The sequence below is a fragment of the Echeneis naucrates genome, chromosome 23 (genome assembly GCF_900963305.1).
Source record: "Echeneis naucrates chromosome 23, fEcheNa1.1, whole genome shotgun sequence".
Taxonomy (NCBI): domain Eukaryota; kingdom Metazoa; phylum Chordata; class Actinopteri; order Carangiformes; family Echeneidae; genus Echeneis; species Echeneis naucrates.
This window is the reverse complement of record NC_042533.1, coordinates 4,661,284-4,683,357: the sequence shown is the minus strand read 5'-3', so window position 1 is coordinate 4,683,357 and position 22,074 is coordinate 4,661,284. Positions and strand designations below refer to the sequence as shown.

The following is a 22,074-nucleotide window of genomic DNA, read 5'->3' as shown; positions in this document are numbered from 1 at the left end:
GAGGGCTGCTGATGGTCACACACACGCACTGAAATAATACAATTTTCAGCTGCAACACTAAAAGTGCATCTGTCTCATAAAAAGTCGACACACCCTGTGGTGTTAAACTATGAGGACAAATGCAGACAAAAGAAGAATGAACTGATTTCATTATTTCTGCTCAGCTTTTCAAACAGCAGGTAAGAGATGTTTTGTGCTGCTTTAATGTTACGTTTATTTGGACTAGCTGGTAGGACTGACGCCAACAGTCATTATACAATAATTTGTATTTGATATCTGTAGCAAACTAATGGATTTGTATGGAAATGTGTGTTACCACACCAAAATCACTGACGTGTGCTGTGCCTTCACAGCTGACTTTAATTTGACTCATCAAGTCCTTTATTCATGCAGGTGCTCCTGATGGATGCCGTGCCTCGAATGCCAAGCAGTCTAATATTATTAGCTGTGCTTACTCCAGAAATCTGATATTTGTGGATTTTGTTGGCAAACTGCTTGAATTCCTTACAGGGTGTCAGCGGTGAGAGGTAAGTTCCTCACACCCCTCTTTGGTCTTGTTTATGTCGTGTTGCTAAAAACAAAAACAAAAAAAGAAAAGACACAGCTCAGGCAAAGGACTCTGTTTTATTTTCTTTTATCTGATCAACTGAACTAAAGCTCACAGATAAGTAAAAACAAAGAGAATTGATAAAACTCAAAATAATCAAGAATTTAGTTCATTATCAGAAAAGTTGCAGTAACTTCTTCTTGATCAATTAATCAACCGATTGTTTTGCCTAAAGACTCTTTCTAGTGTTGTTCACGCTGACACATGTACATGTGATTTATATTTTAGGGTGAAACCACGACACCACAGCAGTCACAAGATTCTGGAGATGTCGCTGGTGTTGACGTTTCTATGGTGGCAGAATATAGGACCAGGTCTCTTAAAATTAGACTCAGCAGCTGCAGATCTTATTCCGTGTATGCATGTGAAATATATATATATGTATTCTACATACTGACTAATGACATCACTGTTTTACACACAGACTGCTGGAGTCCATGATGCCACAAGGTGATCACATATACTGAAGCAGTGTAGCTGTGGCTTCTTTACCGCATGTCACATCCATCTGTTGACGCTGAGTGAGCTTGTTCTGCTGAGGGAAGGCGGCGATCTATTTCTCAGCCCAGTTATGCGTCACACAGTGATAGATTAAGCTGTAGTGTGATTCATCAGTGCATAATTAATTAGATTTCTATGTGATGACAGGCTTGTGTGGAGGGATGTGACCATGACTGCCAGCGGTTACACTTAGTAAATGAGAGCTTGTTGTGTTTCTGAGCTGAGTTCTGGAGTTTTAGTGACAAGTATTGCAACTGTTATCAAAATTGCAGTAAATTTCTGGCCTGTATTTGTCGTCTTCTATGTTGTATATTTAAAACAATGATTCAAACATGACCACAACAAATTGTGTAGGTGTGTTGTTGTTTTTTTTTGTGTGTCAGTTTTAAGTCCAAATCGGGTCTTGCAGTTTCAAATTTTCCTTCTTTGACAATGAAACAAATGTGTATAACTATTAGTTGATCAGCCATTGTGACAGACAAAGTTCATGTCAGCCTTTTTGATGAGATAAGTGTTGCTTCAGATATCTTAACTGCAGCTCACATTTCAATTTTGAGTGATTAAATGGTCTTGGCTCTCGGTTATGTTGTGTATGTTATATTGTCTCTACAATATTTATTAATATATGCGATCTGATCTTCAGATCAACATTATTGACGAACCCCGTTGGCATGAGAATCATTCACAAACTTACTTTTTCTTGTCACTGTCAGTCAGATGACTTGTAAAATGTCTACAGGTCTCAGTGTAATCTGGCCAATGAGATAAGTCTCTTTGGCTCTGAATGAACAGCAGAATTCACAGCAGCCCACGTTTTTTTTTTTTTTTTTTTATTTACCAAGATCCTCCCCCAAGTAAAATGTAGCCGCCATGACCCCGACACATATTTTTCATCTTGAGGACCAGCTTTGAATGCTTGTGGTCGATCTGTCCTTTGTGTAAATTTAGAATAATGGCGTACTCCAGCACACACACACAACAAGAGGCCTTGTTATCTGGCCAAACCAGGACGACATTAACTGCTTATCCTCTGACAGTAAACTTGAAACCATTTGTCTCAGGGCCTTTACACATTCTGGGCGCTGCAGAGCATCATGGCTGCCAGTCAGATTTGGAAAGTGGTCCAATGGTGGTGCGAGACTTGAGCACCCATGTGACACTCTAATGCAATGTTGCCAGCTGTCCATCAGACCTCAGGACTTTCTATTTGTATACTTGTTTAATGGGTGATGTAAAGACAGCCTGTTTTCCTGCTGCACAGCCTCATTTATCGGGCTGTAAATACTGAACTGGAAGCTTCCAGGATTTCAAAGAGAACAGAGAAACAGTTGTGCTGGTTTGGATGTCTGCAGCAGGTTTTTTCTTGTGTTGTGATTACACACATTAGCATCAGTGTATAGAAAGCTTAGCAGTTAGCCTTGGGGCCATGTGGGAGAATGAGCATCTTAAATGGTTGCTGATCTCATCTTTTACACCTTCCCACCTGTGCAGGCGGCTTTCAGATAATTAGCTATGATCCTTTTGCCTTCCAGTGACAGTTAAACACAACTGATCCTTTCAGGCCTTGAGGTGGAGGATTAGTTTCCAGCATCAGGTTTTATTTTGGTTTCATCTGGATGTGATTTCAAAAATCTTTCTTCTCCTGAGTGCATTTTTGTGGAAAAAGATGTCTTGTGGCCTTTTTTTTTTTTTTTTTTTTTTTAAATAACTTATTGGATTCTTTTTGTACATCTCCACCACTGTGTGAGTTTGCACAGTCTCCAGTGGTGTGACGTTTATAAAGTGCGGTTGAGGTGTGCACTAACCTCATTAATTCTGCTCTGTGCTCCTTAATTAATCTTTGCTGCTGAACTAATTACAGTTATCTGGCTGTCTGAGTGTCTACACATACTGCTGACTCTTTTTCATGTGACCTCTCGACACTGTCTGAAGGAATCGAGTCCGAACACCATCCAGACTTGTCCTTTCAGGCGTATCATCCAACAAGAGGCTCAGCTGCTGGACATACTCACTTTGTTTTAGGTGAAGGAGACAGAGGAGCATAGATTTGATCTGTTCTTGAATATCATATTTTCCAAATTGGCAGAAGTTCCCTGATCCCACTGTCACTAAAATTAGATATTTTAATTGGTGTCTTTGTGTAGATGAATATATTTCCTCAGTCTCAGATATTTATGTTTATGTGTGACCAGCTCTCTTCACGTGTGGGGTCAATCAGACACTGTACGGTGTCTGAATCAGAAATTAATGCTCTCATGCAGCACCTCTTGGTAATCACCCAGATAAGTTCCTGTTTGCAGTCCATTTTTGAAAGCAGCTAAATTAAAATACATTTTCCCCGTCCCCTGATGAGTCATGTATTGTTTTGTTTTGTATCATATCATCTGAGTAAGATTTCATGGATTTTCTCCTCGAGAGTGTTGCTTTAGACAAAGCTAAAGTCTAAAATGAAAAACAAAGTCACTGACAGATAGTCATGAATTAATTTGGAATATTCAGATTGCAAAACACACCCTGGATAAAAGCATCTGCTTCAAAAAGCCATCTAAAAGGTAAAGTTCATAGGCCTATGAGCCTAATTAGTCTGATTTAGCAGCAGTGTGTGTGTATAGAAGAGTAGACTAATGCCAAGCTGACATTTAAACCTTTATTGCTTCCCAGTTAGGGGTCTGCAGCTGCATGTGCCGTTCCAGGTGCTTTAAAAAAGGTTCTGGGCTCCCCTCCGACTTCTGTCGACATTTTGCATTTTGTTCTTATAACTATCTGCTCAGTTTCTTTGGTCTGCCTCTTTCCTCTCATTAATTTGTCACTTTGCAGCGTGCAGATTTTCAGGTGACGGTGATAAGATGTGGAACTGTCTGTGCATGGCAGAGGTTGGAGCAGATTTTTCCGGTAATATGGACAGACAAAAAAAAAAATCTCCTTTTGGAGTCCATACAGGTTAAACTGAATAAATGAATGATCTTGTGTGTGGTCTGATTTTCGGACTCTCTGGGTTCCAGCCCATCCATACCTGACTCAACACACTGAACCCCCCCCCAGGGGCAGGTCACAACATCATCACCCCCCTGTGTGTTTTGGCTGTGTTTTACTGCTACAGCTCACCCCATGTGGATGTGTGTTGCTGCTCCTGACCTTGGCCAAACATTGGTTCCTGTTCCTGTCAGCTGTTGGCTCAGCTGCAGGCCACCTTTATTGCTTTCCCTCATTGAGCCAGAGGGCTGAGAGCCAGATCTCATTCCACGTTGGTCCGTTTCCCATTTCTCTTTCGTTGTTTCACCTTCCCGCCACCATCTGCCCAGATGGTTTGGACTGATGTAGGAGACAAGCTAGCGGGGCTGAGAAATCTCTCTTTGACGTTGTGTGAATAGTTATGAGCCTGATAGGTGTGGTTGAAATGGAAGGAGGGCCAAGATGAGCAGATGCTGCGGTCACCCGCGGCTCACCTCGTCCTGCAGCTCACCCAGTCAGACCAGCAGCACCCACGCAGACGCCCCACAGGAAGGAGAGGGAGAGGTGGCACACCTTTCCTTCATCCATCTAGCTTTATTATAATATTTATTTTTTAGCTTTCTATGCCTTTTGTTGAGACAGGAAGTGGAAGTGAGGCAGAGAGAGAGTGGAAGGACACGCAGCACAGGTTCCAGCATTTAAAATATATAAAGCTGTTTTATTAACTGCTGAGACCATAGATGGGTTTGTCTCTCATCGTGGCAGATTCAGTTGAACTTGGGTCATAAAATAAGATCACAACCAAGAAGAATGTGAATAAAAGTTGTGTACTTTGACAACATGCAAAATGAAATCATAAAATAATATGAATCAAATCTTATCTAGGCTCCTTCTGTAGGAATCATGGCCTGCTGAGGCAAATCTACAGTTGTATATCAGTGGAGGTCTTAACATGGCTGACTGGCGTATTTGGATTGAGTCCCTTTCAGTCCTAATTTAAGCCTCCTGTTTGCTGAGAGTGTTGGCTGAAACGTCGTGAAAGCAGCAGTGAGTAGATGTCTTGCTCGAGGGCACTTCAACCAGCCTGTTTATGATGCATTTTCACCTTTGGACAGTTTTTCAGAGAAACCGTCTCTGCAGCTATTTGAGTCAGAAATGAAACAGCGTGCTCTTAAAGAAGACAACCAAACTGTTCTCCTGACGGTTCGTTTGTCCCCGTCGTGATCCTTCTGTCTCTTCAGTCACACCGTTAATCATCCAAATGTTAACAGTTGCAGTTTTTGGGATGACGCGAGGTGCTGCTGTAGACAGATAAACTCTAAATGCCCGTGCACACACAAACCGCTCCAGGCAGAGCTTAATTCCTGAAACATGTTGTGTACCTGCGAAGATTCACGTTAGCAGGGAAAAGTGCAGGGCACCGAGAGTTCAGCAGCACTTTTAATCTAATATCAAATCCTAATTTTTAAGCTCTTCATCAGTTATATATGAAGAGATCTGAGGGGATGGATTAAAAAAAAATGTTTGATTTAAGTCTCTGAAGTCATTATGATGAGAAACTGAAGGATGAGCGAGTGTCAGATTGAATTATGAGTCACTGGAAACCCAACAAATGTGAACAGTTTCGCTTCAAATTGTGCATGCAGAAATAAGTCTGAAAAATACAAATCAAATTTAACCTTGAAATCCTGTTTCTACATCCTGTGGGTTTTTTATATAGCGCAGACTGAGCAACATTAAGTATAATATAATGAAAAGTTTAATGCATGGGAATCTGCAAACTTGTTTTCAATATTAAGATCGTTACTAATAAAGATAAACAAAGAGCGAGGAAAGATTAGCCTGGAGATTCATTAGAGTTGGTGTGAATCCAAGTTTTGTTCTCAGAATTGGATCCAAAATGAAACTGGCTATTCAATTCAAATCCTCATGTCAGCATTCGTTTGCCTTCAAAGTAAAGGTCATTGAGGAAAAATATCCATTATTCAGAATTTTTTGGAACAGAAACTTCTGTCCTGCAAACCGAGGAGAGTTCCAACAAATAATTTATGAGCTTAATTTATTGAAATGTATGAAATAATTGAGCTGTTCTGTAGTCTTGGATCTTAAAGACCATTCATGTGCGTTTAAGGGTTAAAGTTATTTTCTGTGCGATGTCTCATGCTGACAAGGACTTCGCCTGAACCAACGGTGGTTTTCTCAGTTTAGAATAAATCTCCTGCGGTCGTGGGACATTTAATTCTAATTATTTGGAAGGCCAGCATGAGCAGAGCCAAGCTTCTGTTCTTGGTGCCATAAGAGTCTCGTTGGAGCGACTCCACTCTCTGGCAGACTTCTCATGAGTGCAGCAGCACGTTGTAAAGCTTTTTACTGGACGTGTGGAAGGTGAGAGGCCGGAGCATGTCTGCTGCTGCTGTTACAGAGTCTGAGTCTGACTCGGGTTATTTACACTCAGGTCTTGAATTTTATGTCATATTGTGTGTCCATAAATAAATCAGCACTGATATGAGCTGGTTTTTATGGTACAGAGATTAGATGGTGCTGTTTTAGTTTCTCTGTTTAGTCAGCTATTATTTATTTAGGGGTCCTTTTCAGTTTTTGTTGTATTATAGTGTGGAAGGAATTTTAGGTCTCTTACGGGGCTTTGTAGAGAGGACATGATTGTGTTAACTTGTGCCAGTGCTCTCGCACCATTTAGCATTAAACATCAGTTGTCCCAAACAATTAGTGCTCCAGCTTCCGAGCTCGAATGAAGGCAGACAGATCTGGAGCAGGCTGATGAGCTGTGTGGGCTCGTGGTCTGTGTCGCTTCTGTGTCCGTGCGTTCGTGCAGTTTATCTGCTTCTCTTCCACAAACAAAACATTTGTTCATTCATTTGTAGCATCACCTGGACATAAAGTTGACTCATTGGTGATGTCATGCCATGTGATTTTTATTTATTTTTTTTTTTTTAAATATGGCAACAGATGGCTTAACTTGGCCTTAACGGGTCCGTTCTGAGAAGAGCTGCTGTCTATTCAGCGAAGCCTGAGCAAGCAGCTTCATGAGTAAAGTCAGCTGTGTGGTCAGCCGACAGGCAAAGAAAGGTGTCGAGCTGAGGCCGGTTCACAAAATGTGTATCTGTTTGAGTTAATTCCATGTATTTTATAAATATCTGTCCCAGTGCAGTTTAAGCTTTTACACTTCCCTCTCTTGGTGTTAAGACTGATCTCCTGTTTTCTTAATTTTACTCTGCACGAAGGAGAGATGGCTTTGTGATCTCTGCCTTGCTGATTCTTGTGTACGGGGAAGCTGACATAAGCAGCTTTGTGTGACGGCTTGACTTCGCCGCTGTCATTTTGGTTGACTGCAGGAAGACGACTAGCTATGAGCCTGGAGCGTCTCCTCAGCTTTAGGTGTTCTGGGAACAGACATCAAACTCGGCTACAGGACGACTACTGAGAGCCAGTCAGCTCTTATCGGCGTCACGCTGGTTGTAGTTTTTGTTTTCTGGGGTAAATCTACGCAGAGCTCTCCCACATGCTTTAACGCCAGCTACCTCGTAGAAACATCTCTGCTTTGCGTTCAGCTAAATTAAATGTAGCAGAATGTAGTTATGTAAAATACTTCATCTGAGGTTTTCGCAGTTCTGTCAGATCTCATTCTCTTTCGTCTATTGCTGACCTCAGACTCTGTGTTCCAGTTCTGCTGGGTTTAAATGAAGCATCTGGGCACTGGGGCATCTCCTGGAGGTTGTTGGGCTGTGGAGCCCAGCCATGTCTGTCTCTGTGTATAACTCTGCATAAATGAACATCACTTTGTGCCAATATCTCTGACAGTATAGAAGAATATCATAATTTATCGCTCGCTGGCGTTTGTTTTCAGTCTAAAGTCACACGGTGTTGGTACATGTTGTTCTAAAGGACGGGACTCGGTGTTGGCCAAGTGTAGCTGCTTGCAGCGATGCTTCAAGTGATTATTTCCTATTTTCAGTCTTTGTGTTTCTGTTGAGGACAGCTCAGGTGTGTTTTGTCCAAACTCTTTTCACCCAACAAAGATAAAATCTGCCAGAGTCTGTCTCTTCCAGAGAGAGAGGTGAGCTGGCCAAAACCTAAAGGCTCTGAGTCCAGATTTATCAAGTTGCACATCAAGACCAGCTGTGTGTGTGTGTGTGTGTGTGTGTGTGTGTACTTTTTTGTTAAAGTCCTTTGCAGAGGCTGTTTATTCCTCCATCATCCACTTCCCAGTCAGTTTATATGTCGGACTCTTTCAGTAGATTATGATAATATAAGCGCTACAAAACATCTGTCAGGTGCAGGAAAGTGTGTTGTTGAGCCAGTCATTTACCAAAAGCAGCTAATTGTCTTTATGTAAATCAGGTTCTCTGTGCAGATCCTCGTCCCGTTCCTTGGCCCTGCATATGTTTGAGGCGTTTATCTGAGGATTTTGCTTTGTTCACGGGCTAAATGTGATCATAGGCCATTTTTTTTTTTGTCCCAAATGAGTGTGCGAGCTCTCTGGTTGGAGTTGTCCGTACTGAATGAATGCCAGACGATGTTGTTGTTTTTGTTGTTGTTGTTGTAGCCGTGAGCAGTTCACACCATCTGGAACTTGGGCCCTCTCCTGCAGTCACGGAAGCAGACGGTGAAACAAAGCTTGCACTCTTCCTGTCTTTAACTTAACTGCAGACGGGAAAGAAATCTAATTAGTGTCCGTTAACAAACCAGCATCTTGCCATTTTGAGTTTATTTTCTTTTCATGTGGCTGGAACTCTGCAGCAGTCCTCTGTGTACTCCTGCCTGCTGACATTATTCTCTCCTCATTGTCCTGCTTTGTGCTTTAAGTCCTCCGCCTCCACCGCTGCCAACACTAGAAATAAAATTGAGCTGCCTAAATACAGCAGCCACCGGACCGCTCCTCAGTTCTGGTCTAATCGCCCAGACATAATGTCTGAAATTACCTTCCGCTCATCCCACAGAGCTCTGCTCTTTACAAACAATAAAAGCTTTTGTCATTTTCCTCCTCCAATATCCAAACACAGCCCAGCGGTCTCTTCTATCGGCTGCAGATTGTGGGCCTCTTCATCCGGAGGTTTATGGCTCACGACAAATGCTTGTTCAGCCTTTCAGATGCTCACTGTAAATGTCAATCTGCTGTAGTTTAATGGACAGTCAACCACAGGCGCTCATCCTTCCTGCCACACGCTCCGTTTTTTTAAATTCAGGTTTATAGGGCTCAGAGAGAGATGGGGATGGTGTGTAAAGGAGCTGCCGGGGCTGTAAATCTTTTAATAACTTGGAGGATACTGTATTTATGAGCCAGCATGCGTGTTAACGTTTTTAAACATGTCCTGTTCCCTTTCCAATCCCAAACATGAGTATCAGTGACTTGAGCTGTGAAGAAAATGTATCACCTTCTCATGTCTGAGAAAGCAGACCCCTCATGGGCCGAGCTAAGAGGAGAAAAAAATGCATTTTATTTTGAACATTAATCACTTAATTGATTCAGTTGTTTCCTTCGAGACCTTTTCGGCGTGACTTTGCCGAAGATGTCTGTGCTGACCTTTAAATTGAATGTCCACATTACCTGAATTTTTCTGCAGATAGCTTTTTGTTGACCTATACCAGTCGCTGCTGTAGATCCTTTTTAACTGAAACACTGAACACGTTTGGGTTTGTTTCATGGCCGAGAGCTCAGTCAGTGAAATCCAGACGGGAGAGAACAGAACAGAACAGAACCTGTTTGTCTCGGAGCTTTGTTTGGTAGCTTTTCATTGCATAAACATTTCTCTTCAGTCAGCTCATGTTTGTCGCTGACTGATGTTCATACGCGAGCCTTCATCTGAAGTTTAAACGCCTTTAACATTTCATTCAGATATTTGTGTTAAGATAAAGTTGTGCGTCACCCGCACCTGCTTCAGTGTCTGATTTAAGAAGCTGAAAGAGAGAAGAGTAGTTTTAATGGCTGATGTGTTAAATGTGCTGCGAATGATGAATCTGTTCGAATTGATGTAGAAAAAAACTTTATACTTCATCTAATCTGAATTTGGAAACACACTCCATCAGTCTGTTAGTGTTGTCGATTGTGTGGTTGGTTTAGACAGTGAGGTTTGTCACTTCTTCAGACAGATCTTGTTTTTCTGCACAGTCGCACACGGAAGTCTTTTCTGTCAGTCAACTGGCTGCTTTGACAGCTTCCTGTCTGTTTATCGTTGCCGTGCCAATGAATGTTGCTTTTTCTACATCCATACAGGGTCGTGGGTCGAACTGCAGCGATTTGATCACCATGGAAACTGGCAACACTACAGCCTTGTATGTCATCTCCGCAATATCGAAGCGTCAGCGGAGCCGGCTGGAGGTCAGCGGAGGAAACTGATGGACCAAATGAGAAGGCAGAACTGCTGACCCGATGGCGACCTCCCCGTCTGAGTCGATGAACTCCTGAAGTCCAAACTGTTCAGCTGCAGTAAGTCACATTTTGTACTCATTATCACCTTTTGTCTGGTTTAAGATGCTTTATTTATTTTTATTGTGCTCAACCTAATAATAATAATAATAATAACTTAATTATGAATGTTTTTCAGTTTGTTTTTTTTTTTTTATAGAACTGATTTGAGAAATTAGAAACAGCAGATTTAGGGCGGCCACTTTAACCAATTATTTCCTTTTCTTCGCTCCCTTCTTTTGGCCTGATTAGGTGCTCAAACAGTAAACGCTTAGATTGAAATAATGAAAAAGTCCAGCTTTAGTTGTCTGTGTAAACACGCTGATCAAGAGAAACTTCACACATTTTGGACCGTCGACATCAAATTTGTGCATCACTAATGACTTTTGATGCGAATGCTCTGTAGCCTCAGTTACTCTCACAACCTGTGGGTGTAAATCACACACAAGAGTCTGTGAGAGAACTTCCCACATGGCCAAAAACAACTTTAGGGGAGAAGTATAACAACTTGAGCTCAATACACTACAGATCCATTAACCGAGCTCAATGCCAAAAAACTGGAAACGTTTCGAAACACACAAAAAATCTAATTAAATATGTGGTATTGACGCGACATTTATATTTGCTATGGATAAATTAGCTCACAATCACTTTTCATTGGATTGCAGTCGACCTTAAATATAGAATTATTTATGAATGTGACAAATGTAGGCATTTAAGAAATTCATTATTGCAGGACAGACCACCAATAACAAAATTAGAAAACATGGTAAACAGTCAAATTATGTTTAGAAAGTAATGAGTAGCAACATTTGATGTGCTCCCTTTAGATTTGATCTCCAAATGAAATGTTTTAATGTAGACGTATAACAATTATTTGATTTGTCAAGCATGAGGATAAATACTTTTCTTTGCTAATCCAATTCTATTGTTACTGATAAACATGATGGTCAAATGGCCAAAATAAGACAAATTGTGATAAACTGTAATTATCTTTTCAAACCTGCATAGATCCCCTAAATGACTGCGATCAAACTGTAGTGTACAATATTTTATGTCGTGGCAGGGAAAAGAAATTAGCTGACGACGACTTTATCTCAAGGATAAATAATGGTTGTACAAGTCATATTTTATTCCATGTGCTTTACAAGGATATAAATAATGGCCAAAATTACAAAAATCATTGTGCTGGAAGCCCAAGCCTATGTACAATAGTTGGTCAGCAGTGATGTCACCTAATAACCCAGTTTCAGTTTTCACTCAAAATACGACTTCTGCAGTCTACCACTTGCTTTTTTTTTTTTTAATTTCCAACTTTTATTTTGGTACCTTGTTTCCAGTGCCATGTACTGCAAATCCTTTATTCTTTTCTCTTTTACATTACATGTATGAACAATGAGTTGGCAAAATATCTATGTACATTTTATTATTGGATAATGTCTCATCCAAGTAATACAGTAATACTGCGTTTAAAATAGTACATCTGCTAGATAAGAGTAGAGCCCCATGAGAAACGATGGAAGGTTGACCTGACCGGAGTCAGCTAGCCACCTGCAACATAAACTCTCTGTAAGTATGATCATCTAGTCTGAGATATATACTTTTTTTTTTTTTATTTTTTATTTTAAAGGATGGCCGTCATTTTCAAGCCCAAGTTTTTCATTTCAGCATGTCATAGAAAAATAATGTAACATTAAGACAACAGTAGACAAGAATTGCACAAGAATAATCATAATCATCATGGTAATATAATACTCTCATATTAAACATTAAAATGTCGGGCAATATGAATAGAATACTTTTTTTTTTTTTTTAAACATCAGATGCAGTTTTGTTCACATAGGTTCGACCGTTTTGACACACGTGTCATCAGGACACACCTGTTGCAGTAAAGTGTGTTGCAGCTAGTCCAATCACACATACACGCTTGTGCATATATCTCTGTGTTATTTTTCTGACGTTAAAGAAAATAAAAAGACCGAACAGCCAGCCAGACGTCCTCGAAACCCCATTCCAACATCGACATGCGCCCACTGGAGCCTTTACCAAGCCCGTTGTCTTTTACCAACAGATGTAACCTGCAACCTCCCAAAAATTCAAACGTCATGCCTCCCAATGTGGCTGCATAAAACAGATCCTGCTGTAGTTGCAGAAAGTTGAGGCTGCTTTCAAATAAGTGTACATTCAGAGCAGACCACCGTCTGTCAAGATGCAGTCCTGTTTGTGTGTGTGTGTGTGTGTGTGTGTGTGTGTGTGTGTGTGTTGGCCCGATCTTTACTGTGTTAAGCATCATGTGGATGAGTGATGTTAAAATTTTTGTAGTCAACCTTAAACACTGTGGAGTGGCATCCATGTTTGTAGTCCTTTGTAGTCCTTTTTGCATTGTATGTGTGACAAGGTCCGTGTTTAGGGCTGGCTACATTCTTTGCATTCCACAGTAATAGACATGAGCGTCCGGCATTGCCCTGCAATGAGATGACATCACTTATCGAGAGAGCCCTCACACCCCGCCTCTCCACCGGCCCCCCTGCTCAGCAAATCCAAAATGGCCACCATGCGTCTCACAAGCCACATGCTAAACCTTTTACGTACAAGATTTTCTTTCCCCAACTACAACTAAGTTTCAGGGCCAAGGAAAAAAATCACCGTGGTTAAAATAACTCTGAACATGTACACATACACGTGCTGAAAAAAGTGCTATAAAAGAAAAAAGAGGAAAAAAAAAAAAAAGTCACCTACATCTTCCTGTGTCACAGGTCAAGTTTAAAGTTGTAAACGAAATTCACAAGTTTGTAAGTATTTTCAAAAAATAATTTGATATAAAGAATCAAAAAGTTGAAATACATTCTAGTAGCCTGCTGGATGAACCAGTTTGAGTCAGAGTTCGACCGTGCTACATCACCTCTCCTCTTTGATTAAAAAATGTTTAAAAAATCTGAACTTCCTCCAGTTGTCTTGTTTAGACAACGTCCCCCGTCATCGACAGCTAAAACACTGTTACAGCTCTTTGCAGGTTTGTCAGGGGGCAGCTGGACGGAGGGGCTGAAATGTAGAGAAGAGCCAGGAATGGAGGGAGTCAGAGGATTTAAAAAAAAAAAAAAAAAAAAAAAAAAAGGAGAGAGACGATGCCAAATGGTTACACCAACCAACAGGAAGCAAAAAGAAAAAGCAGAACAACCAACTGGTCGACTGCTGACTGACCGACAAACAGGAAGTGGTGGATAAAACAGAGCTGACTATTCCCCCTACAGGTGGAGACAGAAGTGCACCACAGACCTGGGTTCAAAGGCCATGCACCAGCCCTGCAGGCAGGATGGGACCTGGGCCAAAAGGAGGGGGGGGCAGAAACGAAAAGAGAGAGGAGACAAGGAGAAAGAAGAAACAGCGCAGCGCCAAATGTCATCATGCAGTGGACAGGCTCGGCTAACGGGGGGGCGGGGCGGGATGTTTTTTGTTTTTTGTTTTTCAGCCGGTGAGGTGACGCGGCGGCGTGCGTCGCTCGAGCCCAACTCCGGGGCGGGGCCCCGGTACAGGGAAACCTCTGAAAGGCACACACACACAGGAGTGGACAAGGCGGGTGTATGTTAGAAAATAGTGGTCTCGTACTTGGTGTTGACTCCTCTCTTGGCCTCCTGACCCGGCTCCACAATCCACGGTACGTTGGCGTGGCCCTTTTGGTCCATGGATGGTTGCTCCATCTGACACACAAAGACGGAAAGAAGAAAAAGACAGCAGACAGAAAAGTGAAGAAAATGATACCGTTAGACCTGAACACTGAAATGTTGAAAACTCTACATAACATTTTATTTTTTTTTTATTTCCTTAGGATGCAAACAATTCATCTTGACAAATTTTGAATGGCAACGGCTGTTTCCCAGTTTTGAAAATTGAACATTTGCACACTCAAGTGGTACAATTTCATGCTAATAGTCAGTGGAAATTAAGAGAGATGGTGAGCAGAGGAATGTAATGGAAAGTAAGTCGGACGTTAGAGTGAAATGAGACACACATGAGGAAGGAGATCAGAGAACATGATCAAACCCCATCTGACATTACAAAGAACTTCCTTTTAGTTTCACATGTCTAAAAACAGGATCCTGCCAGTTATGCACGATTGCTGTTCTAATGTATTTTACAGCACTCTCCTTCTCTATATCGTAAAAGTTTCAAAGTTCAAAGGCTGTCTGTCGAATCTATTCTGGCTTCAAAAGGTAAAAAACACCAAACAATCTGGAGTGCTTTCAATAAGAAACCTACAGCAACCAATCAAGTAGCTGGACTGTGTTGCTGAGGGAGCTGCTCCTCTAGTCTATTGGTTTATTTTTAAATGAACGGGGGAGAGCTGACTGTGAGAACTGCAGTTTAACGGTGGAAGAGAAGATTTGTCCTTGCAGTTTAAATTCACATCTTAAATGAGTCAAATTCAACTCAGTCTTTGAGGTAAAATGATTCGACTCAAATATGGAAACTAAACAAAAAAAGCACAATTACAACCCGGTGAACCCATAAACACAAGCCCATGTCCATTTTTGTTCATAAACTTTGTGTTATTAACACAATATCAATTTTATTTATATCGCAGTAAGACGACACAGTTGGTGTCTGAATGCGTTTCCTCTTATCTTCTCTCAACACACTGCTACAGCAACAATACAGAAAGTACCTATGGTATTAATCCAGATCTGTATCTCCTCTCTCTCTCTCTCTCACTAACACACACGCACACACTTGGACACTAACCTTATAATCTTGTTGTGGGGTTGCAGGATTAAGGACAGACACACTTTGGATCCTCATGCTTTGTGAAGAAGCAGAGCACCAGCATGATCATCACCCACACAAAAAGCCACTGACAGAATTATGTTTGCCTTCTAAATAAGTTCTATATCAACACCCTCTTTTGATTTTCTGCAGAACTTCTGAACACAAGCATTACTTGAAGTGATGCAGCAGAGACATCCGCTGTCTGAATTCGCTCCGCAAACCATCTAACGACAGCAACGGTGACAAAATGCTGTATGCAATGACAGCCTATTGCACATTTGAATAATTTAATGATGTGCCGGGTGCTGCTCTGGTGGTGCAGTCCTCTTTTGATGGCACTTTTAAAAGATTCTGCTGCCTTGTTCATGAGGTGAAGATGTAGATGGAGGAGAAAGAGTGAGAGTCAGAAATAAAAACACTTCAGGCTCAGTCAAAGTGTTCAGCGGAGAATTGTCTGCATTGAGTTGGCTTTAAGTGTTTCTACAAACATTTATCTGGTTTTGAAGTCCTGATTATTGCCCCATACACCATGTATTTATACATTTACCGCCTAAATGTATCCCCCGTCAGGTTGAATCTGTACAGTTGGGCACATAAAAACTGGCTGAGGTGATAAAATCGAGCTCTGTATTCGTTGCTGCCATAGAGAAACGAGGCGGGTTGTGGTTTTTTGTTAGGCTGGCTGTAGGGCCACATTTGTCTTTTTTAATAGAAGCGCTACCAACTGTTGTTATGGAGATAGAGGTAGTAACTGGAAAACGAGACACAAATACTCACTGCAAACAGGACGCACAAGGGATGCAGAGTGAGTTGGGAGGGGGGGAAAAAAAAGCGACAGAATAAAATGGAAGCACTTACAGACGCAGCGCTTTCTCCTTGACTAAAATAAAAGTCATATGGAAATAAAGGATAAGAGAAGGAAAAGCGTGAAGGACCTGTGACTGAGCTTTGTGAGGAGGATGGAAGAGTCGAGGGGGAGGAAGAGAAGGGTGGAGAGGAGGCTGGTGAGGGGTGTAAATGTGGCCCAGTGACCAGCGGCTGGAGGGGGACATGATGACCTACAGGGGCAGAGGTCACATAGAGGTCAAAGTGGGCCTGCTTGGCAACACCAAAAAACACCAAAGCAGCAAGGCAATAACCACAACGAGGGCGAGAGTAGCTGCGTGGCAACAAGGAAAGGAAACAGCGCTCCAAAACCAAAGCAAAACCATGGCAACAACATGGCAGCAAAGTCATCGCCCCAGCAACGTAGCACGGCAGCGTTACTGCAAAACAGCAAAAAACTCAAGCTAGACGCGGCCACGTTACGCCACATTTATATAGCAACTCCTGCATGGGAACAACACAAGATGAATATGGCAACTTTGCAAAAGCGTCTTCACAAACCAGATTCATGCTCAGATTTTTTTTTTTTTCCTGCCAGTGAGTCGAGGTAACTTGTGGCTGCATTTCATTGTTTTGACGTATTAACATGATTGGAAACAAGCTATTTTCAAACCACTGGCATTTTTACAATACAAGTTTTTAAATCTTATTTTTATGCCACTTTGAAGCTCGGTTCAGATTACACTAACGAGCCGATGCTGAGCAAAGACAACAGAGTCATATCCAACCTGCTCACACTCATAAGCGTAAGTTAAGTGAATGTTGAGGGAGATTTACAAGCAGATGTGCTCAGATAACACACACAACATAAAAATGATAATGAGAGGGTGTGGAGAAATTGATACTTGTGGGATGAGAAACAAGACAACAGTATTTTATTGCACAGGGGCTTCAGAGGTGCTGCAGGATGGAGATTATGGCTGGCAGGTGGCAGGAATATTAAGTGAATCCTGCGGTATCTTTGCCCTGCTGCACACCACACATGAGCACAGAGAAGAAAAGGCAATTAATGGTTAATGTAACGGTCGCCGAGTCAGCAGATTGAGTCCACACATGCTGTCGTCCATCATCTCTGTAGATGTTGGACTCGCACAAGATTTGTAAAAAACACACACGCACAGAAATATCGTGTCCTCTTTTTCTAATGTTTTGTCCTTCTCTCTCACTCACATCTTGCTCTAACTTTAGAAAGCGAGCCCATTCCTCCAAAGTCGCTGATCGTCCTCCGTCAGCGTGTCTTTTCTGCCATGACTCACAGTATGTAAATGGGCCCAAATCTGGTGCAAGCACACTGATATAGCAGCCGCCGAAACTCTACACCAGGTCCTTGTACACACGTGCTGCTGTGCCAGCCGATGTGTGTCAGCGGAGTGGGGAAGTTGGTGGGTTAGTGCGACTATTTTAAAGCTGTCGGGGTTAATGGGAGGTTGACGCTTTTACAGATAGACTCCGTGGCGCTGTGGAGGACGCGTGAGGGGGGAGGGGGGGGGGGCGGGGGGGTGGGGGGGTGGGTGTACATGTCTGCAATATGGGACACGAGTATCTAATATCACAGAGCGAGTGCTGCCTATAACGTGGAAATACTTCATTTGGTGCCAACTGAAACAAGATAACTGGTAAAGCGACTCTGCTGTAGGGAAAACAGAGAGTGGGCAATGTTCACAAGACAGCAGAACAAACAGATGCAGGAGCTTTACAGTCCACTGGTTAATCACAGAAGGAATAGTTCTCTCAGACCGATCAGACAATGCAAACAACAAGCCAATTCCAGCTGACTTTGAGCGACGGCTAAAGAAGAGGCCGGGACAACAGGGCTGACAGAGAGAGACAAACCACAGGACCAGACATGGGGACGTGCACACCCCACATAGAAAGGCTGGCAACCCAGAACCTTCCTGCTGTGAGGCGACAGTGCGAACCACCGCTCCTTTAACATTATCAGCACTAAAACACTAAACCAAAGCTGCTTCACAGCATAAACATTTTGGCTTTTTTAACACAACTCAGCAGTGAACTGAATCTGCTGCTTTGTCGGATTCCACCTAAAAAAACTAACGTAAATTTAAAAGCAGGTTGTTTTGTGGAATCTGTGAACCCAGAGTTACACTTATCAGAAACTCCAACACACTGCAGTAGTTTTGATGAAGATCTGATGGACTGAAATGTCAATACACTGACTTTCCAAACACGACTGCAGTATGCAGGAGTCTTCCACACGAGGATGCATTATCTTCTCACACGCAAACAGAGATAGACAGGCTGAGCACGCCTCGCCAAAGCCCAATGCAAACAGGCCTCATAAATCTGCCTGCTGTGAGAGACGCCGAAGGGACAGCAGGACTGATATAAACTGATATAACATCCACCTACAACTCTGCCACAGTATCTGACGGGCCAAGACTGAAACACGAGCATTCCAGGATATTCCCAGAAAATAACGAGTAAAGGAGCAGCGATCAGAGCAGAAGGATGAGGAGGATGGACAGATTCTAGTAGGTGAAATGCGGGTTAGAATTTGAAAGAAGCAGAGATACAGAGAAGCTAAACTGGAGTTGAAAAGTTGAGCAGTCACGTCAGAACTTAAGGTGAGAATCCATCAGTTCTTTACTAAAATCATCTTGTGTATCATTCTTGGAAAGAGCAACAGTCACAACACTTACAGTTTTGCGGATGTTGACGCGGGGTTTGGGGACGGGTTTGCTGGGCTTGCTGTCGAAGCTCTCGGGCAGCGTGGACGATCCGTGGCCGCTCTTTCTGGCCTGCAGAGCCAGCTGGTAGGCCACCTCGAAGGCCTGGCCCAGAGTGAGGATGATCTCATACGCCAGGTTCTGACGAGAGGAGGTGAAGGTGAACAGGGATAAGAAAGAAACTAACATCAATACAACTTGTCCTGTGTGATTTCAGCTTGTAAACACAACACCGTGGGAGTACTGACCACATCAAAAGCAGTGAAAACGTGGCAGTAGTGGTGACTGGACTTGAGGTCTTTGGTGATGTACGCGAATGTAGACAGATCTTCTGGATCCTGAGCTGCACACGAGATGTTACGAATCTCATGCTCCGCTATAATGTTCTGCAGAGAAAAATGAGGACACAGATTCTGAGCTGTGGAGAGAGCGACTGTTGATTATCTCCATTTATTCACCTTCTGGAAAAACAAATCTGGTCTATTCTTCATTTCATTTCACACATCAGAAAACCATAATCAATGTAACACAATTGTGGTTTGACAGTTTTCGGTCACCAAGCCACTGAGTTGGAATTTATCCTCTTGTAGCATCACTGAGAAACACTCAGATTCTGTGTTGTTTTAATTAAAGCACACATCAGTGCAGTGAATTATTTGACATCATAAATACATTATCTTTTTGGAAGCAGGCAGCGTGTAATTATCATAAAATAGTTTCTCGGTTTGCCAACTTTTTACCGACCTGAGGTGGATAAAGATCCCACATGCATGCAGACAGAGAATATACGGGACTCCTGTAGGCTAAGTATCCAAAGATTTTTATATTTATGTGAAATTATTCAACAAGAAAATGAAAAAAACAAAAAAACAGAACACCCTTTCTGTCTCAGAAGAACATACAGATGTTTTTTTCAGGACACATTTTTTGAAAATTAAAACCTTGAAAGTTGTTTATGCACACTTCACAAACATTACAGTAAGTACTGAGAGTAGGCTGCTGTTGATTTTCCTGCACATACATCTTATTTATTCCTTACTAATTAATGTCTGATGATGCTGTCATTCATCAGGATTTCTATAGTTTTAAATCAGCCAGGCGGCAGCAGAAAAAGACATCAGTACTCTGACCAAACCTTTGAATGTCACTGGTACTCATGTTCAAAAGCCTGACCTTTAATGTGTTATTTAGTCGTCGTCACGTGAAGCGGGCTATGTGCGTTACCTTATTTGTAGCGTCAATGAACTTGACTCCTTTGTAGGACACAGAGAGCACAATAGTTGGCACCTTCTTCATTTGTTCTGTCGACTTCTTGGAGTGCACAAAAAATGAAAGATGGAGACAAAGAAGAGGGAGGCAGCAGTGACTTTTCAGATAATTCACTCATGAATTAGAAGAAAAAAATGCCATAATGAGCTGCACTATTGAACTTTCAGCACAAGGCTGTTGAAAGTTAAAATTAGTCTGAGATTAATGGGATTCCACAGAATTGAATAACCTTTTAGTTTTCTACAAGATTTAATCTGTGTCTGCAAACAGGAGCAGAAAAATTATGGAAATATAAACTAATGTTGTTGAATAAGTAGCAAAAACACGAGGTAAATGAGCTAATTTAGCATTAACATGATTAGAAAGCAAATTCAAATCATCTCCAAAGGTCAAAGGTTGTTTGCTACCTCACAAAGAAACAAAAGTCTCCTAATGAAATGTCTAAATCCAATTGAATGTAATGCTTCAAATCCAATAAAGCCTGTTAGCTTTTAAACCATATCAGGCTCATACACTTTATCTTCAGTCACTCCCTTTAATTGCATTCTGGCGCCTTCACGTCTCTCTTATTACCTACTTGAACTCATTATTTAGTGAGGTGCTTCTGTATGGATCACGTGATATGCAGCAGCATCAGCATCACCCTGCTAACTGTCATTCTACCTGTCAAAGCTTTCATATATTCAGAGAAATGAGAGATCCCAGTTTCTCCCGTCATTTCCTTCTCTTACTATCCAAATTTCTATCACACTTCTTCATCCATCCCTTTCTTTATCCCCCCCCCCACAGAATCCACTGGCGGCTATCCTTTCCATATCTGTGTCAATTTTTTATTTTTCCTTTCCTCTCCACTCGCAGCGTGTTGCTGCTGCTGCAGCTCAGCCTCGTCAGGATCAGATAGTTCTAAAAAAGCTGACGAAGACAGTGTTGCCTGGTACCTCTGACAGCTAGAGGCTGTGAAGTTGGGATTTTAACATCCACATCTACCTTTACAGCAGAGGGAAGGAGCAGGAGATGAAAGAGGGATGCTGAGAACAGGGGCAAGGAGGTAAAGGCAGAGGGGTAATAAAAGCCAGAATAATATGATGCACCTGGACAAGCAGCCGAGCTGTTTCAGACTGACGACGAGAGAAAGTTGTCCACTGATGTGGACAGATAAATATGAAGACTGGAGAAGAAGAGGGTGAAGGGGAGAGGAACGGAAAGCTCTGCTCATGAATATTACAACTTGTCTTCACACTGCAGCAGCTCAGGATTAAAATGAGAGATATGAGCTGAGGGCCGGCGGAGAAAAGGAGCGTGTGTTAAAGTAAGCTATTGAAGAAATGAAAAAGGAAGCAGGAAGAAAAGGCACAGAGAGAGAGGTAATACCAGAGGAAGGGATGTGGTGATTTAGGGTAAGAGAGGGATTGTGGGGGTATGACGCCACTCAGGCATGGATATTAAAAATAAATCCCTCAATACAACTTAATCCACAGTCATGATATCATAAATTTGTTCAAGTTCTACTGAGTGTGAAGCCACTCAGACTGGGAGACTGTCTTAGATTTAAAGGTCCAGCAGAACTCAGTATAATAAAGCTACAAGTTCAGCCACATGCACTCATGTTGATGTTCAGACGTCAAACTCGTATCAAAAGTTTTGGAGATGACCTTTTTGACCATTTAATTTATCACAACTTTTTCCCCAATTTGCAGCAATAAAGCAGCTGAGTGAAATAAAAACGGTACCAACAGGTGGGCCAGAACTACGAAATTAAGGCAAGACGTGTGGTAAAAATAATGATCCTTAATTTTTATGTTAAAATGACTAAATCTGCTCAGAGCAGATGTAAAAGTTTGGAGTTTACCCTCATTTTGGCACAAGCATCTTGTGTGGACTCCGTCCCTCTCAGTTCCTTCACCAACATGGAGCCCAGGTACTGTGGGGAGACAGATAGAAGCTGGTTTAGATCTGTTCCCTGACAGATCAGGAATCTGTCTGCC

At 42.0% G+C, this 22,074-nt stretch overlaps 1 protein-coding gene and 1 long non-coding RNA gene across 3 annotated transcripts in view; one reads left to right on the top strand and one right to left on the bottom strand.

Annotated features, from left to right (window-relative positions):
- The first annotated feature begins 37 nt into the window (after positions 1 to 37).
- Positions 38 to 1,384, top strand: LOC115037092 (uncharacterized). The gene is made up of 4 exons (XR_003840447.1): positions 38 to 179; positions 394 to 527; positions 836 to 921; positions 1,032 to 1,384. It is a non-coding gene; the product is annotated as an uncharacterized LOC115037092 (long non-coding RNA).
- Positions 1,385 to 11,755: 10,371 nt separating this feature from the next.
- The window catches only part of anks1b (ankyrin repeat and sterile alpha motif domain containing 1B), a 164,032-nt gene continuing 153,713 nt past the window's right edge, over positions 11,756 to 22,074 (bottom strand). Inside the window, exons 23-28 of one of the 2 annotated variants that reach the window (XM_029494747.1) lie at positions 21,939 to 22,010; positions 20,045 to 20,131; positions 19,069 to 19,206; positions 18,794 to 18,961; positions 14,091 to 14,182; positions 11,756 to 12,949 (exon numbers count right to left, since the gene is read on the bottom strand). In XM_029494747.1, the coding sequence (XP_029350607.1) occupies positions 12,901 to 12,949; positions 14,091 to 14,182; positions 18,794 to 18,961; positions 19,069 to 19,206; positions 20,045 to 20,131; positions 21,939 to 22,010 (606 nt within the window). In that variant the 3' untranslated portion in view covers positions 11,756 to 12,900. The remainder of the gene's footprint in view (positions 12,950 to 14,090; positions 14,183 to 18,793; positions 18,962 to 19,068; positions 19,207 to 20,044; positions 20,132 to 21,938; positions 22,011 to 22,074) is intronic. The other variant, XM_029494748.1, reaches the window with a different exon arrangement.